Source organism: Convolutriloba macropyga, chromosome 6 (assembly GCF_964194025.1).
Source record: "Convolutriloba macropyga chromosome 6, txConMacr16.3, whole genome shotgun sequence".
NCBI lineage: Eukaryota > Metazoa > Xenacoelomorpha > Acoela > Convolutidae > Convolutriloba > Convolutriloba macropyga.
The window spans coordinates 58,479,009-58,493,571 of record NC_134473.1 but is presented as its reverse complement, the minus strand read 5'-3'; the positions used below and the strand labels follow the sequence as shown (position 1 = coordinate 58,493,571).

The window sequence follows — 14,563 nt, the reverse complement described above, 5'->3', positions numbered from 1 at the left end:
CTTTTGGATACACACAATCTGAATTAAATTTCCCCGCCTGTCAAGGCTAGATTTTATCATGCGTGACTTACCTCATTCAACAAAATGAGTTTCCTTTTTTAAAACTCAAGTTTTTACTAGTTAATAGCCGCCTGTGCTTCTCGGCCGGCTATTATAGCGCTCCTATTTTTTTTTACAATTCTAAGAATTTGAATTGTATTGGGGCTCTGTCTTTTTTTAGATCTGTTCACACATTTTCTTGATTTTTTGAGTCAAATTGGAGTAGTGATTTCGGTTACGCCGAAACACGAAGTGGAGCGAAAAAGCGAGTTGTTTTGCGGCGTGAGTTTTTTTCGCTCTAATTTTAAGGTAAAGTGAGAAAGCGGTGTATGAACAAAATTCCCTTTCTCGCTAGTGGTTTTTTGTTCACATGCGGCAATTTCACTTTGATTTTTACCTTTTTTTCGATTTTTGATTGGATTTTTTTTCTGAATGGTTTTCCTAAGCCATTCATAGTCCGTTCTAGTTCTAGTTTTCTGTTTAGTCAATGGAATTTCTTTAAATTGTACGTCAGGACTTGTCCTGCTAACATTTTTCGCTTTACCTCATTTCACAGCTTGTTCAATTTTTTGCGTGAAATCTTTTAGTCTTCTCCAGGTTAGTTTCACTCTTCTCTCATTCTGCTCAAAGTGTTTTTAGAAAGCAATTGCTCAGCAAAGCAATTCAAAATGAACGGAGTCAGTATTAAAAAACGAAATCAGAAATAGAAACGGGATAAACCCATAAAGCCCGATTTTAGATGCCCGTTACTCAAAGTTTGTTCTTAGTTTTCATCTCTAATGCTTATTGAAACTGATACTAGCCTCTGTGTCGTCTCACTACGGAACAGGAGTATGTTCAGCTCCGAAATGACATCAAAATAGTTTGCACTTCAACATTTTTTTAAGAAAATCATTTTTCACTAGCTTTTTCTCTTCTTTCATTCCCAATCTTTATTATGGGAATCAACGGCGGCTATTTTCCGGCAATCTGCCGGGTATGTTTTTTAAGAGGCGCCGATTACTGTATCATTTCTGTGCCTGTTTTTTTTTACTTCACGAGGTCTATTTTGCAGCTGTGCCGGCAATTTTCTGGCTATATTACTCAAATTCTCATCATGAGCACCTTGCAGTTTTGATCTTTCCTCAGATTGAATTGAAGGCAAACCTACTTTGATCAATATTTCGATTGGTTGTTGAGAAATATGCATCATTGGTAGATGTTGATGGAAGCGTCACTTAATTTGTTGTTGAGTTTGGGTTTTCTTTGTCAAAACGATAACTGATATGCAGTCAAGCTATTTGATTGTTTTTACTGCTGTTCCAGCCTGTATCTTAGCTACCAAACTATAAGCTAAGCAAAGCTATATTGCAGTACTGTCGGCGTTGGTTTCGTCGTCTACCGGGTTGACCACCATAAATAAATCTTGGCAACCATATCCAAGCCATTTATGGTGTCCGGGAAAACTTGGCAACGATAGACCTGACCATACGAAATTTCAAACTAAGGCTCAAAAGCGTGAAATAAGTGCTTATGGCATATTTTGGTGGTAAAAAGTATGTTGAAACTTTGAAAAAGTTTAATAAGTTCATGGTTTCTTGGCAACGATCTATATGACCATTAACGTTCATGGTCGCATGGATGACCACATGGTAAAATTTATATCGTTCAAAAACCAGTTTTAAGAAAATCCTGATTAGAGTTTATTCTCAAAAGATGTTTAAAGAGCTGGTGCATAAATATTTTTTAAGATTTTTTTGGCAACCATAATCAAGATGATGCACCTTCGTGCTTCTCACAGGTACACTGAAGCTTTATGGTCTTGTATATGGTTGTCAGGATTTTTTGAGCTCTTAATTTTTGTGAGGTAAACCAATTATAGAACCGATTTAATAGTCCAGGAGTTAAAGAAGACATTGGAATTCTAGATATATCTATTAAAAAAGAGGATCAATGAGATTTTTTTGGCGTTCAGAATTGTTGACGCATTATTATGCCTAACGATGAGCAGAAAAAAAAACTTTTTTGCAGTCAATCAGACGTTGTTACAAGCTGACTTTTTTGTATTTTTGCACACCACAAGCATTCGTATGCCGCTCTTTAGCTGCTTTTATCTGTGTTGCATCATTGGTTTCACTGAAATTGAATTTTTATCTGAAAATAACTCAATCCAATAAGAGGTACAGATTGAACAGATTGATTGAACAGATCTAACAATTATAGAAATTTTAAAAATAGGACTTAAAATTGCTGTTCGCTAGGGCTGTGCTTTTAAAAAATCAAAGCATTTGAAATGCATTGAGGCGCTGTTCGACTCGAAGAAGGAACAGTATTTTTGGAGAGTTTTCTGCGCAATTTTTTGAAGTGTCTTTGCGACAAAATAACGTTTGGATAAGAGCAGATAAAGAAGTGATTGTTTTTATAGCTGTAATCTTTCAGGAGCCATGTTGCTGCGCCCTTCGTTTTTCATTGCTCTCAAGTGAAGTTCGTAGCAATTTTTTTAGTCCTGCTGGTCGCTTTAATGCAATTTTTTGTAGGCAATTGCTGTCCGTTTTATTGTTTTCCGGATCTTTTCGGATCTTTTGCGGATCTTTTCGGATCTTTTCCGTTTGTGCCCCCCAGTACGTTGTGTTCCCACCAGTTATAGAGCACGTGCCATTACATAGTAAATCATTATGTAGAAATATGGAACGTGCGTCTGGGGGGTGCAAATAATATGCACCCAATAGGCTACAGGTGCTCATACGGAAGAGACCCGTTTTCTCGTGTGACCAATTCTCTTTTCGTCCTCAAAACGGGATAAACAGTGCTGCAGGGAGGAAGGGGGTAATCATAGTTTGCAGCTATATTCGGAAGTCGATCAGCTAGGTTCTGCTCTCAGCTTAGTCAATCAATTATTTGATAAACTGTTTTTTGTGGCCAGTAGTGATTTTGAAGGTCTTGTGTAAACTTTTTTTCAGTAGCCATTTCGAGGTAGTGTTCCATTTTGAACTCTTTTGTTGATTCTGACGCTTTCAAACGTTCAAGATGTGCCAGGTAATGCGTCTCTGGCATATTTAGTAACCGCGCATGTTTGGATGCTGATGCCCAATTTGTGGCAAAATTGACTGGCCGTGCTATTTTTCTCAAGTTTTCTATTAGTCGTTTTTTCTGTTTCTGCCTTGTTGCTAAGTATATTTATGCTTATCTAGTTTAGATTTCTTTTAGTATACAAATTAACCGTCTAGTTGCAGTGGATATAAATGCTGGATAGTAGAGGCATTTTGCAATCAATATTGTTCCCTAATTTATAGTGCAAGAATATCTGAAAAGAAGGCTTTCTGGGTTTCTAAATTAATAATTTTTGTGCCTTTATTAGAACGCTGCATTATCTTATGCCTGGCATTCGTTGAGGAATGCTGTTAGTGCAACGAAGCTTAATAGTTGGTTTTTATAGTAAGCTCCAAAAAATTTTAGTTCTACTATGTTATTTTTTCTAAATCTCAAACATGTAAATTCCAATAACCCCAAGGTTAAAGTTACATGTTGTAATATTTTAAATCAAACATACTACATCTTTCCCTTGAATAACTAAATATAATATTAAAAAAACAAAGGTTCAGTTTCTAGTTTTCGTGAATTTTTTTATAAAAATAAACTTTAAAATCCTTCAATTTTTTTTGTTCATTGGAACTCGTTCGTGTCTTTTTTGCATCTCTTCTTTTAATTCTTTTTAAAATTTTTTCTTTGATTTTTCCTTCCTTAGAGGTCTTGGAAATTGATTCCATTTCCGAACGAAGTTTGACTCCATATATAACACATTATAATTGAATTTTGACTCCATTTTGATTTACATTTCGTTGTGAGAGAAAAATCATATTTACGATTTTTTACTTTAATTTCAACTTCTCCGATTATTCTTAATATCTTTGGGTCTCGTATGTTTCTTTGTTGGACAATATCGAAAAGTCTCTAATGAAATTTTTGCTATTTGAAGTTCTGCGGGTAGTATTTCATTTTCAAGAAGTAGTATATGAGCGTTTTGTTCGAAAAAAGCGAACTTTTATGCCCCATTTAATTTGTTTGTTTATTCTGTCATTTGAATAGGATGGCAAACTTTGGAAACAAATGCGCTAAATTCTAAATGCGATAAAACAAGTGATCTAAAGAGATTTGCTCAAGCCTTTAAAGGTATTTGATTGCGTACCAAATTGATCTGATAGCTAAAGCCATCTTACTGATCACATTATTAAGTTGTTTTTGGTATGTCAAATCTATGTCGAGAATAACACCTAAGTATCTGCGTTCATCTGTTGGTTTCAATCAATGACTTTTAAATTCAACGCAATTGACAGTTGGTAACATTTCTTTTTTGAAAACCATTATTTCTGTTATCCCTTCATTTAGAAGTAACTTGTTTTGTTTCATATATTGTTCAATTTCCATCAATGTTTTTTAGCCTTTGCTTTTAAACATTGTTCATTTTTTGATGACGTAAAATTGCGGTGTCATCTGCAAATTGTAAAACATTCGAACTTTCCCTATTTCCTCACCGAAGTCATTTACATAAAGTATGAATACTAGTGGTCCTAGTACAGTTCTTCGTTGAACACCGTGATTTATAGTTGTCCAGTCGGATTCAACTATTCCGTTTCTAACACACTGTTTCCTGTAAATTAGAAATAAATTCAATAAGGTTCTTGCGTTTTCTCCAAAAACATATTTTTCAATTTTTTGAATGAAAATGTCTAAGGATATTGAGTAAAAAGCTTTTTTGAAAACCATTATTTCTGTTATCCCTTCATTTAGAAGTAACTTGTTTTGTTTCATATATTGTTCAGTTTCCATCAATGTTTTTAGCCTTTGCTTTTAAACATTGTTCATTTTTTGATGACGTAAAATTGCTGTGTCATCTGCAAATTGTAAAACATTCGAACTTTTCCCTATTTCCTCACCGATGTCATTTACATAAAGTATGAATACTAGTGGTCCTAGTACAGTTCTTTGTTGAACACCATGATTTATAGCTGTCCAGTCGGATTCAACTATTCCGTTTCTAACACACTGTTTCCTGTTAATTAGAAATAAATTCAATAAGGTTCTTGCGTTTTCTCCAAAAACATTTTTCAATTTTTTGAATGAAATTGTCTAAGGATATTGAGTTAAAAGCTTTCGCTAAATCCAAAAAGATTGTTAAGACTATATCTTTTTTTCAACGTAATGATTTATTTTCTCTGTAAGGCAATTTTGTATTAAGACACAACTTTTGTTTTTGGAAACCAATTTAGTTTTTGTTAAATATTTTATTCATATCTTAAAGTTCGGACATTTGCTCCGAGAATTCTTTCGGAAATTTTTGCTAATGTTGGTATGACCAAAATTGGTCGATAGTTTTCAGGGTTATGCATGTTGGCTTTCTTATAGATGGGAGTGACATAGGCTTCTTTTAAAATATCAGGGAATTTGTTTGCGTTTATACACTCGTTAATAGCAAACTGTAAATGGGTTCAAATGAACACCATGCAATCTTTCAATGCTAAGGATGGTATATACCCTGTTCCAGCTGATTTTTGTGTTGGTAGTTTGTCAATAACTTTGTAAAGTTCTCTTGTCGTTACTGGCCTGAAATTGAATTCATTCCCCTTGAAATTAAAAGAAGGCAATTTATGAGCAAGTTTTTTGCCCTTGTAAAGTCCAAGATGGGCCAAACAATTATTCAAACAGTTAGCAATGTTGTGTTCATCTGATATTACGTTATGGCCCTCTTTCAGGTTTGCAATTGTTTCTGTCTGTTCATTTGAGTTAATTTAGTTTTTAATAAAAGTCCATTGTTCTTTTGAAATTGGGAGATTCTCGAAAAATTGTTTTGTATTATCGTCAGATGCTTTACCGAATTTTCTATTGATATTGTTTCTCAGTACTTTGTAACTGTTGAAGGGCTCTTGATTACGATTTTTTTCGTTCATTGAAAACTTTTATGCTTTTCATTTTTGAGACTACGCAGTTCTTTTGAGCCATCTTTTGTGCTCCTTTTTTTGTTTTCGGTTCTATATTTTTCAAAGGTGCGTGACTATTTAATACATTTTGAAATATTTCAATAAATTTTTCAAAAATTGGATTTGCTCATGTTTTTACATTAGTGACCAGTCTTGCAAAGCAATATCACGGCTATGCTTACTTCTTGTTTATCTCCTTTTATCTCGCATAAAATAGTCCGTCTTTTGCTGCTTCCATTCTAATGTCAATGATGATTGATGTACAATAGTGAAATAATCATTTTCAAGTATTGACTCTATTATATCTGTTTCGAAGATTTGATTTTTAGAAATAAAGCAGTGGTCGATTAAAGAAAATTTTTCTCCATTTGTCCATGCTGCTTTTTTGTGTTCAGGTACTGAAGCCCGTTATCTACAATGAAGTTGTTTAGTAATTGTTTCCCAGTTTCTTTAAGTATATTTATGTTGTAGTCTCCAGACAGGATTAGATTGTCAGTGCCAGAGCAAAAATTTGAAATTTCTGATGTCATTCCATCAATGAAGAATTTTGAAAGGTTTGCGTTTTAAAAATACGCCACATTTATGGGCAGTTTTTCTTTCAGAGGCTCAGTTACTTCTATCCATATTGTTTCAAAAAACTCCGGTTGATGGTGTTCAAGTTTTTTCTTATTTTGATTGAAAACTGCTTGGGTATCCATATGCCTACACCTCCCTTCTTTCTAATTCAGTTAAGGATGATCTCGGCTGGTGAATAAATTGATGACTACTGCATAGAAAAGAATCTGGAATATTATAGTTCTCTTTTATTCATGTTTCGTTTTAACAGCTAGGAAAGACAACTGGTCGAGCGTTGTTAAAAAATTTGATAACTTTTTGTATTTATTTTTTAGGCTTCTATAATTCATGTGCCAGAACTTGGGATCATCGTCTGATCTGTTCTTTTCTTTGTAGTACTGGTCTATTGTTTTCAATTTTTCTATCTGAGCTGGGTCAGGGTTTGTTTCAAGGTCTTCACTTTTATGCAGAATAATTGATATGACGGATAATAAAAAGGTAATATTGAGGAAACCGAACCCTAGTGAAAACGAATTATTAAAATAAATCTGACAAAAATTAAATTTTTGTATTTTAGTATGACTTGAGTAACTTTTGAAAAAGTCAACTTCCCCCCTTTACAAACAAAGCCAATTATCGAAATCACAAACAAAACTGATGTTTTCTTCAAAAGAAACATTCAACGTTTCTATTAAAGAACTAAGAATTAAGTTACCCAAACGTATCAGAAGAATCCATTGGGACTATTGAAGTTATTCCATCCCCTTTTGAATGCCAAAAAATATAGTTTTTGCTGTTTAGGACGCATTTGTCTCAACGATATATAGTTTGATGGACAGCTGTAGCCAATATTTTTCGTAAGATTCTGCAAAGTTTTGACTATTTTTTGAATTCCATTCATGTTTGGGTGCACACCATCTTGTCTGATATCGTTTGCCTCAAGACCATAATTGAGGACGTATACATTGGACCACTGGAATTCGCCTCTAATTTGGTCAGCTATGCTGTTGATTTCTTGTTTATAGGCATCAATTTCTTGGTTGTTCGAGTCCCGTCCGGATAATCCACTTTGAACTTGTGGAATTCGGCTTATAGCAACCTTATGGGGCTTGAATTTAGTTAAGCACTTACTGATTATTTCATCCATTTGCTCATCTGCCTTTTTTTCCCATCTGTACCTTGGTCAATAGCATTGTGTCCCAAATGAAAAACAAGGCTTTCAGGTTTTGTTCCAGCCGTATGAGAGTCCATAATATTAACTTCACTTATGGTTGCCGAAGGTTATGAGTGTACTGCAGTTTCACTACTTATATCGCCCTGTTTAACAAATTTATACGTGCTGTCTGATATGACAAGATGTTTTGTAAATCGTGGTACAAACTTCGGAAAAAACTCTCTGTTGTTGGCATAAACTTGTTTAGTTTCTTGGTATCTGTTGCCATCAATAATTTTTGTCGACATTTTCTCATTTTTCCTCTTAAAAAATAATTTCTGACATTGCTTGGTCATATAGGGATTTGCTGTTGTCTAGAGCTGTTTGGAGTTCTCTAGTTACTTGCTTGTTTTTTATGTTTTTTTATTTCTGTTATTTCATCCTGTTGCAACTTACTAGTATCGAGTGATGATCTTTTAGTCTTAAAATTAGTTTTAAAATTTTTTGAATGAGTTTATATTTGTTCCTTTTCGCTACAACCGCCGCTGCCATTTTGTCGCTAGATACACTGGGCTTGGTTATAATACACTAGGACGCATTCGGGAAATAAAACGGTGAGAAAAAACAATTCAAAACTTTGACCTAAAAAAGACATGAAAGTGAAACAATTGTGAATTTGGAAAATATTGGATTGGTCTCACCAGATGAAGAATACTAGAAGAAGTCCCAGATAAGAGTGACAAATAGTTGATTCCAGCTAAGAGATAAGTTGTGATTAATGAATATCTTCTGATTATTGCATAAAAACTAATAGGTTGTCCTCAGGAAGAAAAACTTCAAAGGTGTATGTAATTGTGAAATTTCTATGCAGCTGACTTCTGACTTCTCTTCTTTTTACGACAGCTGCAAAACTGTGAGCTGAGTTTTTCGTTTGAATTGCATTCCCGGTTTGAGCATTTTGGTTACCGCAAAGCTGATAGATCAATTTCTTCTTTTGTTTGTGACGCGCAGTTTCAATTATATTTTTTTATATCAATTATATTAGTCCGGTCGATCTTTTTGTGCTATTTTCGTACTGACGTTTAGTCTGCTGTTCTCTTTACTGCTGTGCATTAACGTCGTCAACTTGTTCAACGGCGTTAGTTGGGGGGGGGGGACGGTGACGACGTTAGGGCACAGCAGTAAAGTTAACGAAAAGGGAGTATTCTTACGTAACAATTTTTTCCAGATGATGTACCAACAATTTTTCCAGTAACTATACTTTAGCTGCTTGTTTGTTGTTTAAAGTTTTTCCTTGAGCTGGCTCATCGTCATTAAATTTTTTGAAAATGAAATGTGTGATTAGTTTGTTATAATGGACTTTCCCAATCCAATTTTTTTCAGCACTAATATTAAGGTCATTTGAAGGTTCTCTTTAAACTTTGCAGGGGCAACAAGGTCTCGTGTATAATGAACGCTGTTGTTAATCAGGCGTTGCGAGAGGAATGAAATCAGCAATTTGGGTTTATAAATAGCTTCTTAAAATAGCATCAGCAACTCGAGAAACTAGGCTTTTGGTCCATTGATATTGTGGGTACGTAAATTCGCTTTCTGTGGCGAGCAATTTTTTATCAGTTTTTTTGACAATCTGCTGCATACGTTAGCACTTATCTGAACCTGGGACTTATTTGTTTTCCGCTGAATTGTTGAAATGAGGTCCGAAAGACCGAGAGAATTTTAAAGGAGTGAATTACCGTAAATTATATTTTCCCGTCTCCTACTCATGAACAAAATTTTTGTTGTCTTAGCCATTTGTGAAAAATGTGCTTGATTTTGCTCTGACGATAGTTTGCATAGCCTGACGAGAGTGGTTTCAAAATCTCCCATGTTTGTTGCCCGGCAGAAACTGGAAATTATTAACAAGGATTTGACCAGATATTGAGTTGAAAGTGACTGCTTAATGCTTTTTTTCGTTCATTTGTCTCACCGAGTCTCGCTTTGTAAATATTTCAGACTATTTAATGTTTTCATTTTTTTGCCCATTAGTCTTCTGACTTCATTACTTTTGAGATCGTAAATGTTCTTCTCGAATTGAAATAATTCTCTTGAAAAGTTCAAATGTGTTCATATTGGATTCAGTTAGTAGCTGCTCTACAAAACCAAATAGATTTCACTTCACTATAGTTCAATGAATTAAAATTCTGATTTAAGTGGGTTTTCATTGTTCGTTTCTCTTCACTCTCTATAATGCATCTAACATTTAACGTATAGAGATCCATCAGACATCATGCCATGATGCAATGTTGAACAAGGTACAAAAAGAACCCGTGATGGAACACTGATTTGCTGAAATGTTTTATTTAAAGATTTACTGATTTACGACGGAGAGTTTTTTAAAGATTTAATACAAGTGAAATTTCAGATTATAATTGCTGTAATGGACGGTTGTTTGTCGGTTGAGCGGGAGATTGACAAATTATTGTCCAAAATATCCTCGTACTCGCAAGCAGTTAGCCGCAACAGAATAGAATCCGATCATGTTCTTGATTGCTGCAAGGAAAAATTACAGACCCAAGACTTAGAAGCCATTCCTCAGCACTGTGCCAAGCTAAAAACAGTCGCATATTCAATGGCTAACGACCACAAAGAACTTCACACATATATATGCAAGATCGGCAAAGCAATTGATAAAAATTTTGTGGCCCAGGATGGACATTTGCTGAGTGCTGGATTTTTACAAGATGACGAGAAGAAACGACTTGTGCATCAGGTTATGTGCGATCATTTGGTAAGGCAGGGTCACTTAGAAGTTGCAAAAAGTTTAATTGAGGAATCGCAAATTCCGATGAGAAATGAACAGAAGGAATTGTTCACGCGTGTGTCAGATGTAATAAATGCACTTAAGTTGCGGAACATTGAGCCTTGTGTGAGATTCGTTGAGGAGTTCAGGTTTCAGTTGTCTGCCATTTCGAGCAGTTTAGAATTTTACCTCCTGAAATTGAGATTTATGGAGTTGGTATCAAACGGCAATCGCACCGAGGCTCTCTCTTTATCAACTCACTTCTCAAAATTCACTCCCAAACATACTAATGAAATTCAGCAGCTGATGGGTCTATTGATTTATGGATCTATCTCGACCAGCAGCGAAATGGAAGGAGGAGGAATTACGGGAAGCAATAAAGATGCAAAGACGCTTGTAGACGATTCGGCAATTTACAATCAGTTGATTGACATTTTAACAGGTGATTTATGCACAATGGTTGGTTTTGGCCAGTCTGAAAAGTCTCACTTGTCAACCTGTATAGAATCGGGATGCCAGTTTCTGCCCAGCCTGATTAACCTGAAACAGGTCATGACTCAGGGCAAAATTGGAAGTCTGTGGAACGTCCGAGATGAATTACCGATTGAGATTAACCTGAAACTCTGCCAGTACCATTCGTTAGTGGCGTGTCCAATTTTGAGACAGCCCACAAATGACGATAACCCAGCGATGAGGTTGTTTTGTGGTCATATCATCTCTAAGGAAGCTCTCAACAAAATCTCATCCACCCACAGCAAAATGAAATGTCCCTACTGTCCTGTGGAGCAGAGCGCCAAAAACGCTTTAGTTATCAATTTCTGATTTTATTAACTGATTGTTATTATTACCAATTCGTGTCGCAGTAGATAGATTGATTTTAGATGTTTAGATTGCAAAACAAGTTCTGTTCACGTTACATAATTATAGCGTCGTTGATTAATTGTTTACAGTAAAGAAAAGTTATAAACTTAAATAAAAAGCTTTCCTGCTTGATCTTCAAAAATGTATTTACTTGTGGAAGTTATTAAAGTATTCGAAGAAACGCTATTACTCTCATATAAGTTTCAGAGCGAAGGTCTCTAAGCTTTTTTCATGCAGAATACTTTTTATTTTGAGGAAGAAAACAATGAAGAATTGATGTACTAAAATAGCGGCGACCATACTTAGAGTTGGCGACCCAGTTGACAATAAGATTTACTGGATAAACATGTAGTGAAAGTGGAATTTTTCTGGTTTAATGTTGCAGTTTTTCTTGTCGATTATGTGATTTCCTGTTACTGTGACCAGCACGTAATTGATAATTAACAGCCGCACAGCGATATCTGGGGCTATTATTGGCCTTTTACATTTTTTTTTTGGTTTTTTACAATTCAAAGAATTTGAGCTGTATTGGGGCGCTATCTTTTTTTCAAGATCTGATCACACATTTTCATGATTTTTGAAGTCAAATTGGAGGGATAATTTTGGTCACGCCGAAACAGGAAATGGAGCGAGAAAGAAAGTGGTTTTGTGGCGTGAAATTTTTTCAATCTAAATTTTAAGTAGAGTGAGAAAACGGTGTATTAACAAAAATTCGCTTTTTTTGCTAGTGGTTTTTTGTGCACATGCGGCATTTTCGCTTCGATTTTGCATTTTTTAAAAATTTTTGATAGATTTTTTTGAGTGGTTTTCCCAATCCAGTCATAGTCCATTCTAGTTCTAGTTTTTTTGTTAAGTCAATGAAAATTGGGATCTTTTTTGTTTGAACCCCCCCCCCCCAGTGTTTTGTACGCCCCCCCCGTTTCAAATTATTTGTTGTTATATAGCATGTTAGTATTAAAAATAGCACGTGCGCCGGGGGGGCATAAAAAATATAAGCCCACTAAGCTGGGGGGCAAAGCAGATAAGATCCGAGAACTCTTTTGAATTTCTGGTCAGGACTTGTCCTGCTATGTTTTTTATTTCGTCAAGATTTTTGTTACGACTAGATGACGTCACAATCACTTCAAATATGCTTTTTGTTGATTCGTTCACACAATTTCAACTGAAGTGCGTGCGTGACATCATTTCTCTCTCTTAGTGGAGCGAGGTTTTTGTTCATTCGCGTGATTAAGTTTTTTGGTCACACCTAGCTTACCTCAATCTCAAAATGACTTGCTCACTTTGAAATTGACTTTTATTTACTTTAATTCAAAGAGATAAGGTCAAGTGAATGTTTGCCACTCTAAATGAAGGTTATTGGAGAGCAGCTAATAGAGGCAGCAATAATTTATACAGATTATTAATCATAATGTAACATCTCATCTTTTAATGAAAAGAGTAATTTTTTTTGGTCTGTCGTTTTTACTGTTTATTTAGAATTCACAAAAAGCTATTGCGGCTCTTTTCTGGCAATCTGCCAGCTATGTTTAATTGCTGTCAAACGCAGTTTGTAGCAATTATATTAGTCTTGTTTGTCTTTAATGCTTTTTTCGCTTGACCGATTTTTCGTCTGACCCATTTGACTTTTCAAAAACGGGATAAACAGGTAGCGCCCATCGGGAATTAAATGGTCTGAGAGCCTTTCAGCTCACTTGTCTACAAGTATGCGATTCACAGAAGACATACTTATCGTGTGAAGGGCGGTTCTGAGAGGTTGACCCCCATCAGCGTCCCCCCCCCCCTACTTCACCATCGCCCTAGCCCTTCACTTCGTTCAGGCCGTAGGGGCCCCGTGCAGCCAAAGAGCCCCCTCCACCGTTGCCCCCCCCCCACTGTTGCAAGCCGTTGCCTTCCCCCATCTGAAAAGTATAAAAAAATACCTGTGAATGTGAAAAGAATTCGAACTGTTTTTATCATCATTCCTTTGTTAAAAAATTGATTTGATGCGTTTTAATTAAATTTTACTTCTTTTTCTTCATTAGGGTTTTCAACTTTTTTTTCTGTTTTGCCGAATTTCCCCAAAGCTTGTAATGCTAATGTCGTTTCCCACTTTCTTTCGATTCTGGACTTGTTACTGTTTTTTTGAGAATTGTAATGTTGTAGATCACTTTAATTTCACTTTTGAATGGTAATTTCGTGTAACATACTCCAATGCGTGGGCCAAGAGAGCAAAAATTGAGCATTTTTACGTAATATTAAAAGTTTTACGTAATAATTAAAAGTTGTTTTGATGTTTCCAAAATTTTTTGTTCCGTTTGAGTTGATTTTTATTTAAATTTGGAAATTGTTTTTAGAAGTTTATTTCAAGGTCTGTCATTTTTAAGTTCTCAGTTAGAGATGGTTCTGACCTCCTCGGACATTTTATTAAAAAAATATTGGTTTGGGTCCTTCACGATTTTATTCAAATGAAAAATAAATAGTGAGAAAAACTGTGTTACTATTTAGAAAGTTTTGGCATCTTGCTTCTTAAGGCAATGTTTGTTCTCACAATGCTGTAGTCTAAGAGAGTTTTTAAAAATGCTGCTGAAAAATTTAAGCGTTTGTTCAAGAACATCTGGTTTATATGTGAAGCAAGGCAACTGAGGTTCTTGCTCAAACAATTTCGGCCGATCGATATATTCATCACAGAGAGTTGTGAGTGGTTTGATCGGAAAACCCGTCCAGCGTGTAATGTATAATATAAAAGTTTTTTAAATGTACTTTTTTGCACGCAGTTGAAAACTCAAACTTCAAAGCAGGCTAGTTTTACTTTGTTTTCTATGAGAATAAATTTTGCAGGTTTTTCGCTGATTTAACTCGATAATTATCGAGTTTTCATCGTTTAATTCTCATTTGTTGAATTTTTTGTCAAAAGTATCAGTTTCGCTAAATTTTGTAACGATATTGTTTTTTAACGGAAGAGCAGCAAAGTAATGCTAATTTTATTCTGATTGTGGAATTTTACAGTCCAAAAAATTATTTAAGTTGTACTGGGGCGATGTCATTTTTTAAAAAAATGTTTTCGCCCCTTTTTATCGTGTTAATTACAGACCAGATTGAATCCAAATAAAAACCCAAATTTTGGCAAATTGTATTTACGTGCAATTGGAGACAAATGAAAAGATTCTAACATTCTGCATTTCAAACATTCTGCATCTCTTCGTTGTTTTTTGTAGTTTTTTCTACTTTTGACGGGTTCAATCG

General features: G+C 35.0%; 1 protein-coding gene across 1 annotated transcript; it reads left to right on the top strand.

Annotated features, from left to right (window-relative positions):
- The first annotated feature begins 10,035 nt into the window (after window positions 1-10,035).
- Window positions 10,036-11,522, top strand: LOC142341081 (E3 ubiquitin-protein ligase RMND5A-like). The gene has a single exon (XM_075391943.1). The coding sequence runs from the start codon at window positions 10,118-10,120 to the stop codon at window positions 11,300-11,302; it is 1,185 nt and encodes a 394-aa protein (XP_075248058.1). The 5' UTR covers window positions 10,036-10,117; the 3' UTR covers window positions 11,303-11,522.
- The last annotated feature ends 3,041 nt before the right edge of the window (window positions 11,523-14,563 follow it).

Coding starts and splice junctions, on each gene's coding strand:
- LOC142341081 (XM_075391943.1), top strand. CDS start 10,118: ATGGACGGTTGTTTGTCGGTTGAGCGGGAGATTGACAAATTATTGTCC.